The sequence below is a fragment of the Aedes albopictus genome, chromosome 2, assembly GCF_035046485.1.
Source record: "Aedes albopictus strain Foshan chromosome 2, AalbF5, whole genome shotgun sequence".
Taxonomy (NCBI): Eukaryota; Metazoa; Arthropoda; class Insecta; order Diptera; family Culicidae; genus Aedes; species Aedes albopictus.
The window spans coordinates 498,689,644-498,711,060 of NC_085137.1; the positions used below are offsets into that span (position 1 = coordinate 498,689,644).

At 40.5% G+C, this 21,417-nt stretch overlaps 1 protein-coding gene across 4 annotated transcripts in view; it reads left to right on the forward strand.

The window, feature by feature from the left end:
• The window catches only part of LOC109408817 (potassium channel subfamily T member 2), a 564,841-nt gene that overhangs the window by 333,011 nt on the left and 210,413 nt on the right, over positions 1-21,417 (forward strand). For all 4 annotated transcript variants that reach the window (XM_062854367.1, XM_062854368.1, XM_062854369.1 and 1 more), the window contains exons 4-5: positions 8,661-8,740; positions 9,470-9,569. In XM_062854367.1, coding sequence (XP_062710351.1) covers positions 8,661-8,740; positions 9,470-9,569 — 180 coding nt within the window. The remainder of the gene's footprint in view (positions 1-8,660; positions 8,741-9,469; positions 9,570-21,417) is intronic.

Here is a 21,417-nt window from a genome sequence, read left to right on the forward strand (position 1 = left end):
TTACACCTTCTTACGCAATGTTGAACAGCAAGCACGAAAGACCACCACCTTGCCGTAACCCTCTGCGAGATTCGAAGGGACTCGAGAGTGTCCCTGATACTCGAACTACGCACATCACTCGATCCATCGTCGCCTTGATCAATCGTATCAGTTTATCCGGGAATCCGTATTCGTGCATAATCTGCCATAGCTGTTCTCGATCGATTGTATCATACGCCGATTTGAAATCGATGAACAAGTGATGTGTGGGCACGTTGTATTTGCGGCATTTCTGCTACACCTGGCGGTTGGCGAGCATCTGATCAGTTGTAGCGCGTTCACCCATAAACCCAGCATGATATTGCCCCACGAACTCTCTTGCAATCGGTGATAGACGGCGACATAAAATTTGAGAGAGTATCTTGTAGGCAGCGCTCAGTAGTGTGCCTCTGACATGTAACATGTTTACTGCTTGAGTAGAAACTTGTCTACAAATATATGGATGCGTGTTCATCTGCCGGGCAAGCGATTAAACAACTCATCAGCGACAACAACTTAACGGATAGGTCCAAAATATGTTTGATTATGAATGGGATATTCTGTGACCCTCAGAATGCATGATGTTTAGGACCATGGTATTCATTGATAACTCAATAAATAATTTCATTACCTTCATCAACATTATCAATGTGTTTTAATAAAAATGTCATAACTGCCACAATAATACACCTTCAACGTTCGTTCCACAAAGTAAGCCTTCACCACACCGTCGTAACAAAAAATATAAATACACTCGTAAACTCAACCCAACCAGCTCCCCGCGATTGAAGTTTGTTTATGAGCAAATACCCCAAAAATACAAAAGAACACTTTACCGCCGTCATTCCATTCGAATTTACGGAGGTGCAGCCAGCGCACAAGTATATTGAAAACGTTGAACCAACACAAACCGGACCACCCACCCTCACTCGTTAATCAATTTACAGCGCTTGAATGGGAGCTCTGGCCGGCAAACACGCTCCTCTGTTGGGCAGCGAGTAGGTAGGTAGCTGGCCCCAACACGGGTGGTGGACCAGGTCCAAGTGCAGCATTAGCATAATCCCATTCGACAGCTGGTCTGGTCCAATGGAAGTACAAAGTGAACAGAAAAATAAGAATGCGCCATTTTTTATCCTTTTTTGTTCATCGGACGAACTGCTGCGTCTCATTTAATGGTGCTGCAATCCTCGGAGAGTGATCCGCTGGTAAAAAGAGCAACGTTCCTTTACAAATCTACTTCCGATCTCACTTAACCCACTTTGTTGGGCGCTTCCTACAGAATGTGATGGGATTTCCGAGTCCATTTGTTATCTTTTTTTATACCAATTTTTAAAATTTTTATGTATGCACGATTGCATACAGGATAATTCCATTAATTTAGTCCATAGCTTAATGCCAGGGTTATGAACCAGAATCATGTGAAGATCTTAAACACAATATTCGGAGCCAGAAGCCAGCGAGGATTTTGAACCATAATCCTGTGAGTATTCTAAAGCAGAATTCTGAAAGTTTTTTTATCTGTATTTACGAGATTTTTAGCCCTAGGCTAGTTCATCTCGGGGCCCACGCTTTACTTCCCTTCCGAAGGAAGAACTCACATTTTGCAAGTTTGTCGGGAGTGGGATTCGATCCCAGGTCCTCGGCGTGATAGTCAAGTGTTCTAACCATCACACCAGGTCCGCTCCACCAATTCTAAAAGTATTTTGAACCAGAATTCTGCTCCTGAGAGTATTCTGAACCAGAACCCTGAAGAGATTGTAAACCAGAACTCTGAGAGGATTCTGAACCAACATTCTCGTCTCAAGAGTATTCTAAACCAGAATCTTGACAGGATTCTGAGCCAGAATCCTGACAGGATTCTGAACCAGAATCCTTTTGAGATTTTAATACAGAATTCTGAGAGGATTGTGAACCGAAATCCTGAGAGGACTCTGAACCAGAATCCTGATGGAATTTTCAACCAGAACTCTTTGGGCCTGTCCATAAACTACGTAGACTCTGATGGGGGGAGGGGGGGTTCTAGGCAAAGTCTACGGTCCATACAAATTTTAAATTTTTTGTATGAACGAAAGTCTACGGAGGGGGAAGGGGGGTCTGAGATTGCCAAAAATGAGTCTACGTAGTTTATGGACAGTGCCTTTGAGAAATTGGTACAGAAACATGTGAGGATTCTGAATCAGAATCCTGGGAGGAATCTGAACCAGAATCCTGAGAGGTTTCTGAACTAGAATCCTATGAGGATTCTGAACTAGAATCCTGTGGGGATTCTGAAACAGAATCCTGTGAGGATTCAAAACCACAATCCAGTGAGGATTCTGAACCAGAATCCTGTGAGGATTTTAAACCAGAATCCTGTGAGGATTCTGAACCAGAATCCTGAGAGGATTCTAAACCAAAATTCTGAGAGGATTGTGAACCGAAATCCTGAGAGGCCTCTGAATCAGAATCCTGCGAGGATTCTCAACCAGAATCCTTTGAGAAATTGGTACAGAAACATGGGAGAATTCTGAACCAGAATTCTGTGTGGATTCTGAATCAGTATCCTGTGAGTATTCTGAACCAGAATCCTGAAGGGATTGTGAACCAGAACTCTGAGAGGATTCTGAACCAAAATTCTTATCCTGAGCGGATTCTAAACCAGAATCCTTTTAGGATTTTAAACCAAAATTCTGAACGGATTGTGAACCAGAATCCTGTCAGGATTCTGAACCACAATCCTGAGCGGATTCTGAACCACAATCCTGAGCGGATTCTGAACCAGAATCCTGAGAGGATTCTGAACCAGAATCCTGAGAGGATTCTGAACCAGAATGCTGAGAGGATTCTGAATCAGAATCCTGAGAGGATTCTGAACCAGAATCCTGAGAGGATTTTGAACCAGAACCCTGAGAGGATTCACAATCAGAATCCTGAGAGGACTACCAGAATTCCGAAAGGATTCTGAATTAGAATCTTGGGAGGATTCAGAACTGGAATCCTGAGAGGATTCTGAACCAGAATCCTGAGAGGATTCTGAACCAGAATCCTGAGAGGATTCTGAACCAGAATCCTGAGAGGATTCTGAACCAGAATCCTGAGAGGATTCTGAACCAGAATCCTGAGAGGATTCTGAACCAGAATCCTGAGAGGATTCTGAACCAGAATCCTGAGAGGATTCTAAACCAGAATCCTGAGAGGATTCTGAACCAGAATCCTGAGAGGATTCTGAACCAGAATCCTGAGAGGATTCTGAACCAGAATCCTGAGAGGATTCTGAACCAGAATCCTGAGAGGATTCTGAACCAGAATCCTGAGAGGATTCTGAACCAGAATCCTGAGAGGATTCTGAACCAGAATCCTGAGAGGATTCTGAACCAGAATCCTGAGAGGATTCTGAACCAGAATCCTGAGAGGATTCTGAACCAGAATCCTGAGAGGATTCTGAACCAGAATCCTGAGAGGATTCTGAACCAGAATCCTGAGAGGATTCTGAACCAAAATCCTGAGAGGATTCTGAACCAAAATCCTGAGAGGATTCTGAACCAAAATCCTGAGAGGATTCTGAACCAGAATCCTGAGAGGATTCTAAACCAGAATGCTTAGAGGATTTTGAACCAGAATCCAGGAAGGATTCTTAAATCAGAATTCGTTGAGGGTTCTGAACTTGTGAGGGTTCTGAACCAGAATCCTGAGAGGATTCTGAACCAGAATCCTGAGAGGATTCTGAACCAGAATCCTGAGAGGATTCTGCACGGAGACAAATTTCGATCGTTTGAAACAAACATATTCCTGTTTATTCGGTAAACTGATAAAATATTTAAAACAAAAATAATTATTTTTAAAAATAACTCAATTACATATTGATTTCTACAATACCCATTGAAGAGCCCCCCGTTCCGCCGTCGAGAACATAAACAATACTCCAAACAGTTTTATTTTTGTTGCCAGAACAAATTGACAATTTATTTGAGTTTACCTGAAATATTTTTGATTCTACCGTGCTTTTTTCTGCGTGTGAATCGGAATCCTGAGAGGATTTTGAATCAGAATCCTGTGAGGATTCTGAACCAGAAGTCTGAGAGGATTCTGAACCAGAATCCTGAAAGGATTCTGAACCAGAATCCTGAAAGGATTCTGAACCAGAATCCTGAAAGGATTCTGAACCAGAATCCTGAAAGGATTCTGAATCAGAATCCTGAAAGGATTCTGAACCAGAACCCAGAGAGAATTCTGGTTCAGAATCCTCACAGGGTTTTGATTTAAGATTCCTTCCTGGATTTTGGTTAAGAATCCTCGCAGGATTCTGGTTCAGAATCCTCTCAGAATTCTGGTTCAGAACCCTCTCAGGCTTCTGGTCCAGAGGATTCTGGTTCGAAGTCCTCTCAGGATTCTGGTTTAGAATCCTCTCAGACTTTTGGTTCACAATCCTCTCAGACTTCTGGTTCAGAATCCTCTCAGGATTCTGGTTCAGAATCCTCACAGGATTCTGATTTAAGAATCCTTCCTGGATTCTGATTTAAGAATCCTTACTGGATTCTGGCTAAGAATCCTCTCAGGATTCTGGTTAAGAATGCTCTCAGGATTCTGGTTCAGAATCCTCTCAGGATTCTAATTCAGAATCCTCTCAGGATTCTAATTCAGAATCCTCTCAGGATTCTGGTTCAGAATCCTCTCAGGATTCTGGTTCAGAATCCTCTCAGGATTCTGGTTCAGAATCCTCTCAGGATTCTGGTTCAGAATCCTCTCAGGATTCTGGTTCAGAATCCTCTCAGGATTCTGGTTCAGAATCCTCTCAGGATTCTGGTTCAGAATCCTCTCAGGATTCTGGTTCAGAATCCTCTCAGGATTCTGGTTCAGAATCCTCTCAGGATTCTGGTTCAGAATCCTCTCAGGATTCTGGTTCAGAATCCTCACAGGATTCTGGTTCAGAATCCTCGCAGGATTTTGGTTCAGAATCCTCGCAGGATTTTGGTTCAGAATTCTCACAGGATTCTGGTTCAGAATCCTCACAGGATTCTGGTTCAGAATCCTCTTAGGATTTTGGTTCAGAATCCTCTTAGGATTTTGGTTCAGAATCCTCTTAGGATTTTGGTTCAGAATCCTCGCAGGATTTTGGTTCAGAATCCTCGCAGGATTTTGGTTCAGAATCCTCGCAGGATTTTGGTTCAGAATCCTCACAGGATTCTGGTTTAGAATCCTCACAGGATTCTGGTTCAGAATCCTCTCAGGATTCTGGTTCAGAATCCTCTCAGGATTCTGGTTCAGAATCCTCTCAGGATTCTGGTTCAGAATCCTCTCAGGATTCTGGTTCAGAATCCTCTCAGGATTCTGGTTCAGAATCCTCTCAGGATTCTGGTTCAGAATCCTCTCAGGATTCTGGTTCAGAATCCTCTCAGGATTCTGGTTCAGAATCCTCTCAGGACTCTGGTTCAGAATCCTCTCAGGATTCTGGTTCAGAATCCTCTCAGGATTCTGGTTCAGAATCCTCTCAGGATTCTGGTTCAGAATCCTCTCAGGATTCTGGTTCAGAATCCTCTCAGGATTCTGGTTCAGAATCCTCTCAGGATTCTGGTTCAGAATCCTCTCAGGATTCTGGTTAAGAATCCTCTCAGGATTCTGGTTCAGAATCCTCTCAGGATTCTGGTTCAGAATCCTCTCAGGATTCTGGTTCAGAATCCTCTCAGGATTCTGGTTCAGAATCCTCTCAGGGTTCTGGTTCAGAATCCTCACAGGATTCTGGTTCAGAATCCTCTCAGGATTCTGGTTCAGAATCCTCTCAGGATTCTGGTTCAGAATCCTCTCAGGATTCTGGTTCAGAATCCTCTCAGGATTCTGGTTCAGAATCCTCTCAGGATTCTGGTTCAGAATCCTCTCAGGATTCTGGTTCAGAATCCTCTCAGGATTCTGGTTCAGAATCCTCTCAGGATTCTGGTTCAGAATCCTCTCAGGATTCTGGTTCAGAATCCTCTCAGGATTCTGGTTAAGAATCCTCTCAGGATTCTGGTTCAGAATCCTCTCAGGTCTGGTTCAGAATCCTCTCAGAATTCTGGTTCAGAATCCTCTCAGGGTTCTGGTTCAGAATCCTCTCAGGATTCTGGTTCAGAATCCTCTCAGGATTCTGGTTCAGAATCCTCTTAAGATTCTGGTTCAGAATCCTCTCAGGATTCTGGTTCAGAATCCTCTCAGGATTCTGGTTCAGAATCCTCTCAGGATTCTGGTTCAGAATCCTCTCAGGATTCTGGTTCAGAATCCTCTCAGGATTCTGGTTCAGAATCCTCTCAGGATTCTGGTTCAGAATCCTCTCAGGATTCTGGTTCAGAATCCTCTCAGGATTCTGGTTCAGAATCCTCTCAGGATTCTGGTTCAGAACCCTCTCAGGATTCTGGTTCAGAATCCTCTCAGGATTCTGGTTCAGAATCCTCTCAGGATTCTGGTTCAGAATCCTCTCAGGATTCTGGTTCAGAATTCTCTCAGGATTCTGGTTCAGAATTCTCTCAGGATTCTGGTTCAGAATCCTCTCAGGATTCTGGTTCAGAATCCTCTCAGGATTCTGGTTCAGAATCCTCTCAGGATTCTGGTTCAGAATCCTCTCAGGATTCTGGTTCAGAATCCTCTCAGGATTCTGGTTCAGAATCCTCTCAGGATTCTGGTTCAGAATCCTCTCAGGATTCTGGTTCAGAATCCTCTCAGGATTCTGGTTCAGAATCCTCTCAGGATTCCGGTTCAGAATCCTCTCAGGATTCTGGTTCAGAATCCTCTCAGGATTCTGGTTCAGAATCCTCTCAGGATTCTGGTTCAGAATCCTCTCAGGATTCTGGTTCAGAATCCTCTCAGGATTCTGGTTCAGAATCCTCTCAGGATTCTGGTTCAGAATCCTCTCAGGATTCTGGTTCAGAATCCTCTCAGGATTCTGGTTCAGAATCCTCTCAGGATTCTGGTTCAGAATCCTCTCAGGATTCTGGTTCAGAATCCTCTCAGGATTCCGGTTCAGAATCCTCTCAGGATTCTGGTTCAGAATCCTCTCAGGATTCTGGTTCAGAATCCTCTCAGGATTCTGGTTCAGAATCCTCTCAGGATTCTGGTTCAGAATCCTCTCAGGATTCTGGTTCAGAATCCTCTCAGGATTCTGGTTCAGAATCCTCTCAGGTCTGGTTCAGAATCCTCTCAGAATTCTGGTTCAGAATCCTCTCAGGATTCTGGTTCAGAATCCTCTCAGGATTCTGGTTCAGAATCCTCTCAGGATTCTGGTTCAGAATCCTCTTAAGATTCTGGTTCAGAATCCTCTCAGGATTCTGGTTCAGAACCAGAACCCTGAAAAAAAAACAAAAATGAGGCGTTTAATCTGAAATTTTTTAAAACTTATCGGATTTGTTAAAGAATTTTTAGCAAAACCCGATATTTTGATAATATGGGGGGCGACAAAAAGTCAAAATTAAATTTGTATCAGCCTTGTTATTGATATATAATTATTCTTCACACTCTTCCACGAATTTCTTCATGAGCTCCTCCTGGAATTACTCCAAGCGTTTGTACGGAAGAATTTCGGTTTTTAAGAAGAATTAAAGTTTTTATAGGAAATTCCTACAGGAGTTTCTCCGAGAATACCTTCATGAACACCCATTCAAGAATTCTTCCGAAAATTTCTTCCGCTGTTTCTCCAAGAACTTTCTTTGCAACTTCTGCCTAAAATTTCATATGGAGTTCTACTGAGAAGTCCTTCCAAAGTGCCCCGGGTTTTCATAAGTTGTTTCCCCAGAAATGTGTTATGCATTTCCTTGAGTTTTTTTTTTTTTGAAAGTTCCGCTGGGATTTTTTTCATGGGGTACTCTGATTTTTTTTCAGCAGAGTTCTTCCGTTTTTTTAGGAGTTGCTTTTGTAATTTTTTGAGATTTTTTTATGGAAATGGAGTACCTCAGAATATTTCTTTAGAAATTCCTTTGAAATTCCACTCTTCTTCAACCGGGAATCCTTTTACGTGATCCTCTGGAATTTTTTTCAGAGGTTTCTTCAAGAAATCTTTCAGGTATTTCTAAAATCTAGGAGGAGCCTTTGTGTAAAAAGCCTTATGGTTTGAAACTCCTGAATGAAACCCAGATTGGTGAAGAATCTTCCGGAAGAATAGACTAAGAAACTTGTGCACCTCCTTAGAAGAATTCCCAGTGGAACTTCGGGAAAAAAAATCTCGGAGAAAGTTTTGGAATAAGTTTTGAAGGAACTTTAGGAAGAATCACCTGAGAAGAATTTCCGGGAAAACTCCAGGAGGTATTCTTGGACGAACTCCTTAAAGTATTTCACTAACAGCAGCTGTAGTGAACAATTCTCTGAGAAACTCTTGAAATAATGTTCGCCAGATTTTCTGGAAGAATAATCGGAAGAACTGCAGGACATTCCTAAATGAACTCTTGGGAGATTACAAGGAGCTGCTGCAACTTCCAAGAGGAATGTCTGGTAGAGTTCTTGGAGGAATTGATGGAAGAGAGAGCTCCCGTCGAATCCTGGTGTTATTTCCGCAGAAATGTCTTGGAAATATTTCAGAAGATCTCACGCGAGCGAAAAGCTCGGAAAATCAATTACATAAATTTCTGGAAGGACAGTTAGTAATTTATAAATTTAAAAACCAATGACAATACTTATATCTTTCCCTTTCCTTTTTTTCTTTCCAGAGTACGGGTAGAATATTATGTAAATGAAAATACATTCAAAGAAAGACTGCAACTATATTTTATAAAGAATCAAAGATCAAGTAAGTATTAATAATTTATCTTTCATTTACTAATTGAGTCATTCCCGAGTTGTACCTCTCCGGTTTTGATATCTCATTTCCCATGTCTAAAAATAGAAGCCTTTTCTATTTTTGGACACACTTCCATTTAATTTGATTCCATTTTGGAACACCATCAAAATTTAACCACCAAATTCAATGTCAGCGTTTACCTCCACGCCTCTGTGCCCTGAACACAGCCTGTAATCATTTTTGACGTTTGACTACTCCCACTGACCCAAACCGACGGATAGGATGACTACATCGCGCGCTGTGTGATATACATAATGCAGTTTGATAAACAACCAACCCTTTCTGGTAACGCAGCGCAGCGTAGCGTCGCGTCGTCATCGTCCTTCGAAAGGATACCCCCACAGAGGTCACGTTGCGTGATAAGGATCCATTTGGGTTCCCAGCATGGAGTTCTAGGTACGTCGTGAGGAGGCACCCCATTTTTCATTTCGAACCGTTCCTACTTATGTAGTTTCGTGACCATTTGTTGCGTCACCAACAGCGGCGGAACAACAGGTTGAACGAAAATGTCCGACTGTTTTTCTTCATTTTGTTACAGCTGATAATTTGAATCGTTCCGCTCTGGACCGTGCGGTGTCGGTGCAACTCGGAAATGTTCTCGATTGTTGTTTGCCACATTTAGTAATCGGCAGTAAATTTTATCGTTTTTTTTTCTTGTCTATTTTTTTTTGTGAACAGGTTTAAGGATACGAATTGCTAATTTACTGTTTAAGTTACTAACTTGCATATTGTACATAATACGAGTAGTATCGGACCTAGATCCAACGTTTGCAACTTGGTGAGTATCAATCAAAGAAAAAGTTTATTGTCGCCCTTCGAACAGGGGGCTTTGATGTTGGTAAAATGACTCAACAGCGATAGATGCTCCCTGCAGTTTTTCAAGACCGTATGAAATAATAAAATTACAAGTATAACTTCTACGACAACTCCGGTCACTATGATATACTGACTACATAGCTATATAGAAAAAGCTCTTATGGGATGGGATCTGTTCGGGACAATTGTAATTTACTAGGAAAAACTTGAACATTAGAAGACACAGAATGTTAATTAATTGATAAATTGAGAGATATCATTGTGGAACAAAAATCTCATCCTGGTGAGTTCGAACCCACGACTCCGCATTCGCTAGACCGGCGCTTTAACCAACTCAGCCACAGAACAGGTAACAATTCTGCGGAATAACAAGCTAAACTGACTTCGAGCCCACACCATGAACACTCCTATTTTCGCAATTCCATCTCTCTTTCGGCTTGGATGCCAACCTCTCAATACGCTCTCGGTTGTGCCTCCTTACTATACAAGTCTCCAGAAAAAAATCCTTGAAGAAGTTCCTTGAGGAATATCTGGAAAAACTCGTGGAAGAAACACTGAAGGAATTTAGAAGAAATCACATGAGTAACTCCTGGAGGATCCGCAAATAGTTCTTTAAGGAGAATCGCGTAACAAACTTCATGAGAAACCCAGCTACATCTCAGCCAACCAGAGAAAACCTGAAGTAAATCTCTTAAAGAATCCCGAAGAAGCTCAAGGTATCCCTGAACAAACTCATGTGAGAATTTATAGAAAATTTTCCTCAGGAACTCTTGAAGGACTTCAGGGAGAATCCCTGAAGATGTTCCCGCGGAAAAACTGCATGAGAAATCATTGGAAGAGCTTTAGGAGAAAGTACCTAAGGATCACCAGGAGCAATCCCTGATGGAACTCCTAAAGAAATCACAAGAGAAATTTCTGGATGATCTTCATGAGGAACCCCTAAGTTAACTCCTGGAAGTTTTCCTTAAGGGATTCTTGAAGGATCTTCCAGACTTTCCAGAAACAATTCCTGGAAAAATCTCTCCAGCAATTCTAGGAAAAACTTCTCAAAGGAAACCAGGGAAAATTCCTGGTCTAGAGGAATCCTTGAATTACCTCCAAGAGAAATCACACACTGATTTCCTAGAGGGAATCCTGAAGAAATTCCTGTATGATTTCAAGGAGAAGTTCCTGGAGAAATCCCTGGACGAATCCCTGAAGGAGTTCCTGAAGAAATCTCTCAAGGAATTGAAGAAGAAATCGCGCAAGGATCTTCAGAAGAATTCCAAGTAGGAATATTCCTGTAGCAATTATTCAACGAACACCTGGAGCAATTACTGAAGGAGTTGCTAGAGAAATTTCCGAAGAGCTCCTGTAGAAATTCGTGAAGGAGTTTCTGGGAAAAATCCTTTTAAAAACAAAAAATAAATCCCAGAAAAAGTTATCTTTAAAGGAACTCCTGGGGAAATCTCTCCAGCAATTTGAAGAGAAATTTCAGAAGGAATTCCTGAACAATTTCTGAAAGAATCCGTGGAAAAATCCTTGGAGAAATTTGTTGCGAAGTTCCCGGAAAAAAATCTCTGCAGTAGCTACAGGAGAAACTTATAAAGCAACGTTACGAGAAATCTCTTGAAAAATTCCAAGAAAAATATCGTGAAGGAATCCCTGAAAAAGATCCTGGCGAAATCCCTCAAAAAAACCCAGGTGGAATTTCTAAAGCAATTCCATGATAAATCCCTCAAGAAATTCCTAGAGGAATCTTAGATGGAGTCCCTAAAGGCGCTTCTGCAGAAATCAACGAAGGAGTTCCTGGAAAAGTCCCTGAAGAAATTCCTGGAGAAATCCTTAAAGAAATTTGAGAAAAAAATCCAGAATGAGCTTCTGAAGAAATCTCTCCAACTTTCCAATCTCGAGGAATTCCCGCAAAATTCCAGAAAAAGAAGAATTTTTGGATGAATGCCGGAAGTGATTCATAGACAAATACTTCAAAGAATTCCAAGAAAATCCTACAAAGAACTCTAGGAGAAATCCCTAAAGGAGTTCGTCGAGAAATGTCCGTAGGCATCCTTGGAGAAATCTCTGTAGGAATTTCTGGAGAAATCCCTCAAAGAATGCCTGAAGACATCTCACAATTACCTCCAAGATAAATTCCCCTAGGAAATAACAGGAGAAATCTCTGAACTCTGAAGAAATTCCCGAAGAAATTTCTGAGGGAATCCCTGCAAAAATTCCTGCAGGAATCTCTAAAAAAAATCTGGAGAAAACCAATATGAACTTCCTGGATGAATACCCTGGAGGAATTCAAGAAAAGAAACCTGGAGAATTCCCCAAAAGATCTTCTCAAGAAAATCCTGAATGAATCCCAGACAGAACTTCTAGAAGAATATCTGAACGAATTTTTAAATGAATCCCTGAAAGGGTACCTGGAGTAACTGCCCTGAAGTAGTTCCTGGAATAATACCACAAGGAATTCCAGAAAAAAATCCCTTAAGGCATGATTTCCCAAACTATGGGTCGCGACCCCTCAAGGGGGTCCTTGACCTTCATTCAGGGGATCGCGAGGGACAGTCGAATATTTCACTGTAACAGACAACAAATAAGAGAATTTACTCCAGGTGAAATATTGATCATAGATCCAAGAGAAAATCCTGAAGGAATTCTTGTAAAAATCTTATAATAAGTTCCTGTAGAAATCCATGAAGGAGTTCCTGGAGCAAACCCTGACGGAATTCTAGGAGAAATCCTCCAGGAGTTCTTGAAGAGTCCCTGGAAAAGTCTCTGAAGGAGTAAAAGCAGCACAAAGGCAATCAATATATGTAGTAGAAAGGAATACATTAATGAGCTGAGCTTGTAACTTTGTAACTGCCGCTGTCAATTACTTACCCTAGCTTTGTTTACTTGCAAAAAAATCAGATTATCCATATCAGGCACAATTATTTGCAAATTTAGAAAATTAGTGCTCTTGAAAACGTAAATAGGGGTCCAAGTCGGTCATTATGGCAGCCATATTTAAGTTCTCTTATGTTTCTTCTTGAGGATAAAATGAAAAATTCAAATATTTTTTTAAGCCAACTATGCAATTGTTTATAAAGTATAAGTTGTTCAGTACTTTGAAACTTGAAATACGAAGAAAGAAAAAAGTTTGCAAATCGGTCAACTAGTTTTTAAGGTGTGGTGATGACCGTACTGGCACTTTTCTTAAAAAAGTTATTATGAAATAACCGGGTTCAAAGTTTTGCTCGATGGTTGCATCTTCGATTGTAGTGCTCATATCTTTATTAATTTCAGGATGCGTAATGTCTAGCTAGTTTACTTTCAGAAGGGAAAAAATCGATTTATGTGATCACCCTTAAGGAATGTAATCCCTTTGCCGTGAAAGAAAATCTGTTCTTTCTCTTCTTTTTGAATATCGTTGTTATTTACATTGGAATTGGAAGAAATTATTTTCAACTTCCCAAGGAACATTTTTTAGTCAAATTTATCAGAAGAGGTTCTTAAAACCATAATAAAACCAAAATAAAAGGTATTAGGTTTAATGACGGTTCTCACAACCTCAACAAGACTAATTGGTTATCAAAATGTTTTTTTTTTCTTCAGACTCTAGTTTAATTTAAAAACACTTCACTAATACTTTACTTTTGCAAAAGAAAATAAAAAATGAATAACTCTTTTAAAGAAAAACTAGAAAGGACGAGCAAATTCCTTTTAATTCTACTACTGTGCTTATCTTCGGACAGATAGGCCTATTTCGTCTGTGACTTACAGACTTCTTCAGTGTCAAGTGCTCGACACTGAAGAAGTCTGTAAGTCACAGACGAAATAGGCCTATCTGTCCGAAGATAAGCACAGTAGTAGAATTAAAAGGAATTTGCTCGTCCTTTCTAGTTTTTCTTTAAAAGAGTTATTCATTTTTTATTTTCTTTTGCAAAAGTAAAGTATTAGTGAAGTGTTTTTAAATTAAACTAGAGTCTGAAGTAACAAGTTCTACTAAAAGCTCTAAAGTAATAGTAAAATCAAAATGTTGCTTGGTTTCTTTTTGTCGGAAACTAGAATGGACATTTTGATGACTAAGATCAAGTCATTCCTTGAGCTACGCGTGTTACACCGACCTGTTTTCTTCAATCACTTGTGGTAAGAATTGTCAGCGAATCAAAATTGAATTAGTTTTATTAATAAACTTCACACAATTAATAAAAAAAATATTTGTGAAAAACAATCTGGTGGCATTCCTGTTAGAAACCTCAAATTTTCTATGAAAATGTTCTCCTAGTATCCTAAATGATCAGGCGCATTTCAAGGCCTTTTGGAACCCCCTGAAACCCTCTGGGACTTATTGAAACATCCCTAAAACACATCTGTCGCAACCTGGGACTCCCTGAAACGCTTCTGATATATCCAGGTACCCCTCTGAGAACCTCAAGGACACCCTAAATCATCCCTGAAACGTCCTAAGATCCTTTAGTACCCATTGGAAATCCCATGAGGCTCTCTGGAATGCCCCTGAGATCCCTTGGAACACTTCTGAAATCCCCTGAAACGCCCATAACTGTAACTCCCATGAAATCCCATGCAAACCGCTGAAACAGCCCTAAGACATCTTGAAAGGCCCCTGAGACCCTCTGCAACGTCATTTAGATTCCATGGAGCCCCACTGAGACCCCTGTGAGACGCCCCTGACACTCATTGAAAAGCCCTTGAGACCTCCTGGTTCCAACTGAGACCTCCTGGAATACTTTGAAGCGCCTCTGAGATCTTCTGGTATGTACTCCATTGGACCCCCTTAAACACTCCTGAATCGCTTTAAAGCTCCCATGAGGCCCCTGGAACCCTCCTGCAATATCCTGAGATTCACTTGAGAACTCCTGAAATGCTTGTGAGATCTCCTTGCATCCCCCTGACACCACCTATGATACTCTGAAACGTCCCTGAGATTTCTTCAAACGCCACGCCTTGGAACCCTGCTGAGACCTCCTAAAGCGCTCCTGAGACCCTCTGGGATACCTCTAAAAATCCTGAGATCTCCTGAGACCCCGTTGTGGCATGCAAAGTATCAACCCATGTATGCGCCTCTGAGTTCCCCTAGAACACACTAGAACCGCCTTGAAACGCCCCTTAGTTCTCCTGGTACCTCCCTGGAACTACTTTAAATGCCTTTGCAACCTCCCTTTGCTCTCCCAGATAATCGCTCCGTCCCCTTTACATGGCATAAAAAGGTGCATACATTAAAATTACAAGAAGGGTACAAGAAGACGTGGAGCGCAGTGAGCTAGGTGGGTCGACCAAGTGGAGGACAATCTGCGGGCCTTACGCAGAGTGCGGAACTGGAGACAAACAGCCATGGACCGAGTGGAATGGAGGCGACTACTATGTACAGCAGAGGCCCAGCCTTAGCGGTAAGGTAAGGTAAATAAATTAAAATTGTATAAAAAGCAGCATAGAGGGAGGTTTCAGTGTAACTTTATAGAAATGCTCTACACCAAAACCTCCATTTAGGTAACGAGTCGGGACTGCCTAAATAGAGTTTTTACCTAAATGGATTCAGTTCATTACCCGAATGGATTTGAAGATTGCAAAGAAGCTTAAAAAGGGCGAGTGACTTGGAAATTTAAAGGGAGCCATGCAGGGTTTCAGAGTCATTTCATGGGAGTTCCGGTAGGGGAGGGGGTGGTGTGTCAGACAGTGTAGTAGTATAGTACATTTGGACATACAAAGGACAGTGTAGACTTCTCTGAAGCAATGCCTTCTTGGTGTTTCCGGAGAGACGAAAGGTTTGGCGACCATAGGAATGTGTTTCAATGGGTCGAGAAGAGAGTAGTCCTGACTTTTAGACGGCCTTAACCCCACACTACCCTAACCTTCCTGTTAGGGTATTTGTTGAGCAGATTTTTCCCCCTATGGTTTAAAAGAAAAAAACGACAGTGTAGACAGTATGGTACATTTTTTTCTCATTATCTTCGCAATGCCCTTACCTTCATGACTCATGTTGCATACTACCGTCACACACTACATTCATGCTGCCTTCGATGCATGAAAGTCGTTTACCATGAATGTAGCATATGGCACCATGGTTGTAACACAAATCAAGATGATGAGCGTACAAAATGACAGTTTTGCAATGTAGAGCTGGAGTTCCAGTGGTTCCGAAAACTGCGAAAGAAAAATGCGGATAGCTCGTGCTAGAGGGTGTCAGGGGTCTGTGGGGAGGGGTAGTTTAGGAAGATTTCGGAGGTTTTTAAGGGAGTTTCAGAGGATTTTCGGCGGATTTCAAAGACATTACGAAGGCGTTACATGACGTTTTCGGGGGTTTCGGAGAGTCGCATATGCGTTGCATGGGGTCCGAGGGGGTTTATGAGGGATTTGAAATGCATTCCAAGAAGCTTCAGAGCATTACACTAGTTTATAAAATAAAACGAAAGTCGTGAACTTCTGTCAACGACCAAAATTTTTGAAGCACAATTTAGCGCTGATTTCGAAATCGACCTTCAAAAAATTCGAGTTTTACAACTTTTCAAAATATGTAATTTATTAAAATTCAAATATATTGCGTTTTGTTAAACCAATTTTAAATCTTTTTCCATAAATTAAAAGCTGAATACAAAACCATTCGATCATCTGAATACCGGTTTTGCGTCAGATTGATGAATTTCAAGATATTGGCGAGTTTTAGGGACGATCTCCTTAAATTTTAGCACATTTCCCAATTTTTTTTTTTTTTTGAAGAAATGTATTTTTTTTTTTCAATAGGAAAACCCCTATCTAAAAATTCTTTTTCGACGTTTATTTGACATACCATGTGTAGGCGCGTTACAGTAAAAATGTCAGCTCAATCGGAGCATTGATTACGGAGAATTAGATGTTTGAAGTGAGAGACTTTGCTTAAAAATAGAACAAAAATCGTTTTCAAATCATCACCCTTGTATGGAAAGTCAAAAAAAATGTCCGCTCTACTGTAATTTTTTTCTTTTGCGTTTTCGAACTCAGGGCATGATTCTACACCAAAAATGATCATCAGCTTATGCTATGTTCAGACTACGCCGTTGTATCATGATACAAGCGGTTTTCGTGATACAAGGCCAATATCATGTTCCTGGAACATGATATTGCCATACATTTTTGACACCTCCAATATCACCTCCAGAACGTGATATTCTGAATATCATGTTATAATTGCTCGAATTTTCTGCTCGAATGGAACAATTCTGGCAACCCTGTGCTGATTTGACAGCAATGTCTTTCCAAAAGTTTGTTTTTGTTGTCGCTTTTTCCTTCGCCTCAATCGGTCATGACTAGGAAATTAATATTAAATATTAATATTAAATTAATAAATTAATAATTAATATTAAATTTTAATTGAAGTGAAGAGCTGGTTTCTCTCGAACCCGGTGCAGAAAACTCTGGCGCAGAAGTGAAAGTTTCATTGGAAAGATCAGGAGGAATATTAATTAGTTTGGTACAACGATTAGTGAATTTGAATCGGGATTTAAAGAGCAGCGCGAGTGGATATGGTCAATTCAGGAAACTCCATCAAAGAATACGGATACCCCGCACTCAACGTCCCATTTGTCGTTCCCGTTTTAACATAATTAATAACGTCCACAAGGCGACACTATTGCCGGAGAAGCTTCAAATGGAAGCCGCCAGGTGTTATTTGAACGTCATGCATGTGTTCATCCCAAGGAACGGAACTGGTAATGGCTCATCCGTTGCGAAAACGACAGCCTTCTTTTTTGCCACTAACCGGAACGTCGATGGTGACGGCACCGTTTTATAATGACGCAAGGGGACATCATCCTTGCAATCAGATCAGGAAATCTCCCCAGGCAAGTTGTATGAATTTCCTCAAAAAAACGTCTGACAATAACAAACTATCGCTATTTTCTTTCAGAGTAACTTCGATCAAACTTGTAGTCAATGACGGAACCGGCGGTCGATAGAGTGAAAAGGACTGTATTATGTGGGAAGACGGTGACGTGAATATCCAGCAGCAATGCGGAATGCAAAATCTTGGTGAAATTTGAAATACTATATCCGGAAGGTAGACAGAACACATGAATTATAATATGCTGCGTTTACTTTACGATGGCCGTTTTGTATAGTGATTTGTCACGTTAGCACAAATCACAAATTAATGTAATCCTAAAATAGTCTCCGGCTCCGATATCACATAGTGACAGGGTTATATATTGCATTGAAATATTATAAAACATAAAAGGAAGAAACAGTATTGTAATTTTTACAAATTCCGGTTGGGAATATTAGGCAATTCCATAAGTTTTTCCTAAATAATGCTCTAGATATTGATCCAAGATTTTCTCACGTCTACTTTCAGAAGTGTTTCCGTGTAATTGCCTGAATATTTTCAAAAATTAGTACAGTGGCGTTTCGGTTTTATCACTAGTCGTTTTAATCACTACTCGCTCAAATTCAAAAAAACATTCCGAAATCAATATAAAATCAATACAGCATGTCCAGTCCACCAAAACAGTTAAAAAATATAAGCTACGACGTATATATTTTGCAGCGAAACGATTCTGGATAAAAAAAATACATTTATTTCTTGTTTCGCTAAATTCACGGTTTCGTTTATATCACGGTTAATTTTTTTTTGACCGTGATAAAACTGAAAAACCACTGTAATATTATCTATTCTGATCATTCTTCCAAAAATGTCTGCTGAATCTCAGAAATACTTCCATTGTTTTCCCTTCATTCCTCTAAATATTCCTCCAGAAGGGCCCTCTGATGATTCCTCCGGGAGTTCCTTTCAGGGATTCTATCAGGAGTTCCCTCTGAAGATTCCATCTGGTGATTTCTTCAGGAGTTCTCTTTAGGGATTTCTCCAGGAGCTTCCTCTGGGGATTTCTCCAAAAGTTGTTTTTGAAAATTTCTCCAGGAGTTCACTTCAGGGATTTCTTCAGGAGTTCCTTTCGAGGATTCCTTCAGGAATTCCTTCAAGGATTTCTTCAGGGATTGATTCAGGAATTCCTTCAGGGATTTCTTCAGGATTTCCTTCACGGATTCCTTCAGGAATTCCTTCAGGGATTGACTCAGGAATTTCTTCAGGAATTCCTTAGATGATTCCTTCAGGAATTCCTTCAAAGCTTTCTTCAGGAATTCCTTCAAGGATTTCTTCAGGTATTCCTTCAGGGATTGATTCAGGAATTCCTTCAAGGATTCCTTCGGGAATTCCTCCAAGGCTTTCTTCATGAATTGCTTCAAGGATTCTTTCAGGAATTCCTATAAGGATTCCTTCAAGAATTCCTTAAGGAATTCCATCAAGAATTCCATCAGGAATTTCTTCAAGAATTCCTTCAGGGATTCCTTCAAGAATTCCTTCAGGAATTCCTTCAAAGATTCCTTCAAGAATTCCTTTAAGAATTCCTGCAGAAGTTCCTTCATGAATTCTTTCAGAAATTCTTTCAAGGAATTCTTTCAAGGATTCCTTCAAGGATTCATTCAGGACTTCCTTAAAAGATTTCTTCAAGAATTTCTTCATGGATTCCTTCATTAATTTCTTCAAGGATTCCTCCAGAAATTCCTTCAGATTTTTTTTTCAGGAATTTCTTCAAAAATTCTTTAAGGAAGGATTCCTTTAGAAATTCTTCCGAGAATCCTTTTGAAATTCCTTCAAGGATTCCTTCAAAAATGCTATCAAGGAATCTTCAGGAATTCCTTCAAGGATTCCATCAGGAATTCCTTCAAGAATTCCTTAAGGAATTCCGTCAAGGATTCCTTAAGGAATTCCGTCAAGGATTCCTTCAGGAATTCCGTCAAGGATTCCTTCAGGAATTCCGTCAAGGATTCCTTCAGGAATTCCGTCAAAGATTACTTCAGGAATTCCTTCAAGGATTCCTTCAGAAATTCCTTCAGAATTTAAGAATTCCTTCAAGGATTCCTTCAAGAAATGCTTCAGAAGATCCTTCAAGGATTCCTTCAGGAATTCCTCCAAGGATTCCTTCAGGAATTCCTCCAAGGATTCCTTCAGGAATTCCTTCAAGGATTCCTTCAGGAATTCCTTCAAGGATTCCTTCAGGAATTCCTTCAAGGATTCCTTCAGGAATTCCTTCAAGGACTCCTTCAGGAATTCCTTCAAGGATTCCTTCAGGAATTGCTTCAAGTATTCCATCAGGAATTCCTTCAAGGATTATTTCAGAAATTTCTACAAGGATTCCTTTAAGGATTCCTTGAGGAATTTTTTCAAGGATTATTTCAGGAATTTCTTCAAGAAATCCTTCAGGATTCCTCCAGGAATACCTTTAAGGATTCCTTCAGGAATTCCTTCAAGGATTCCTTCAGGAATTCCTTAAAGGATTCCTTCAGGAATTCTTCCAAGGATTCCTTCAAAAATTTCCTCAAGGATTCCTTCAGGAATTCCTTCAAGGATTCATTCCAAAATTCCTTCAAGGATTTCTTCAAGAATTCTTTCAGGGATTCCTTCGAAGATTCCTTCAGAAATTCCTCCAAGAATTCCTTCAGGAATTCATGAAGGATTCCTTCAATCCTGAAGCAATTCATGAAGGAATTTCTGAAGGAATCCTTGAAGAAATTCCTCAAGAAATCATTGAAGAAATTCCTGAAGTAATCCGTGAAAAAATTTATGATGGAATCCATGAAGGAATTACTGAAGAAATTTTTAGAGGAATCCTTGCAGGAATTCTTGGAGGAATCTTTCAAGGAATTCTTGGAGGAGTCCGTGAAGGAATTCCTGGAGAAATCCTTGAAGGAATTCCTGAAGTAATTTCTTAAAGGAATTCCTGAAATAATTCTTGAAGGAATTCTAGAAACAATCCTTGAAGAAATCCTGTAAGGAATTTTTGAAGAAATCTTTGAGAGAAATCTTCAAACGAGTTCCTGAAATAATTCTGGAAGAAATTCCTGAAGGAATCCTTGAAGGAATTTTTTAAGGAATCCTTGGAGGAATTCCTGAAGGAATCCTTGATGGATTTTTTCAAGGAATTCTTGGAGGGATTCCTGAAGGAATTTTTGCAGGAATTCCTGAAGGAATATTTGGAGGAATTCCTGAAGGAATACTTGGAGGAATTCCTGAAGGAATCCTTGGAGGAATTCCTGAAGGAATCCTTGGAGGAATTCCTGAAGGAATCCTTGGAGGAGTTCCTGAAGGAATCCTTGGAGGAATTCCTGAAGGAATCCTTGGAGGAATTCCTGAAGGAATCCTTGGAGGAATTCCTGAAGGAATCCTTGGAGGAATTCCTGAAGGAATCCTTGGAGGAATTCCTGAAGAAATCCTTGGAGGAATTCCTGAAGGAATCCTTGGAGGAATTCCTGAAGGAATCCTTGGAGGAATTCCCGAAAGAATCCTTGGAGGAATTCCTGAAGGAATCCTTGGAGGAATTCTTGAAGGAATCCTTAGAGGAATTCCTGAAGGAATCCTTGAAGGAATTCCTGAAGGAATCCTTGGAGAAGTTCCTGAAGAAATTCTTAAAGGAATTTCTGAAGGAATCCTTGGAGAAATCCTCGAAAGAATTCCTGAAGGAATCCTTGAAGGAATTCCTGAAGGAATCTTTGAAGGAATTCCTGAAGGAATCTTTGAAGGAATTCCTGAAGGAATCTTTGAAGGAATTCCTGGAGGAATCCTTGAAGGAATTCCTGGAGGAATCCTTGAAGGAATTCCTGGAGGAATCCTTGAAGGAATTCCTGGAGGAATCCTTGAAGAAATTCCTGGAGTAATCCTTAAAGAAATTCCTGGAGGAATCCTTGAAGGAATTCCTGGAGGAATCCTTGAAGGAATTCCTGGAGGAATCCTTGAAGGAATTCCTGGAGTAATCCTTGAAGGAATTCCTGGAGTAATCCTTGAAGGAATTCCTGGAGTA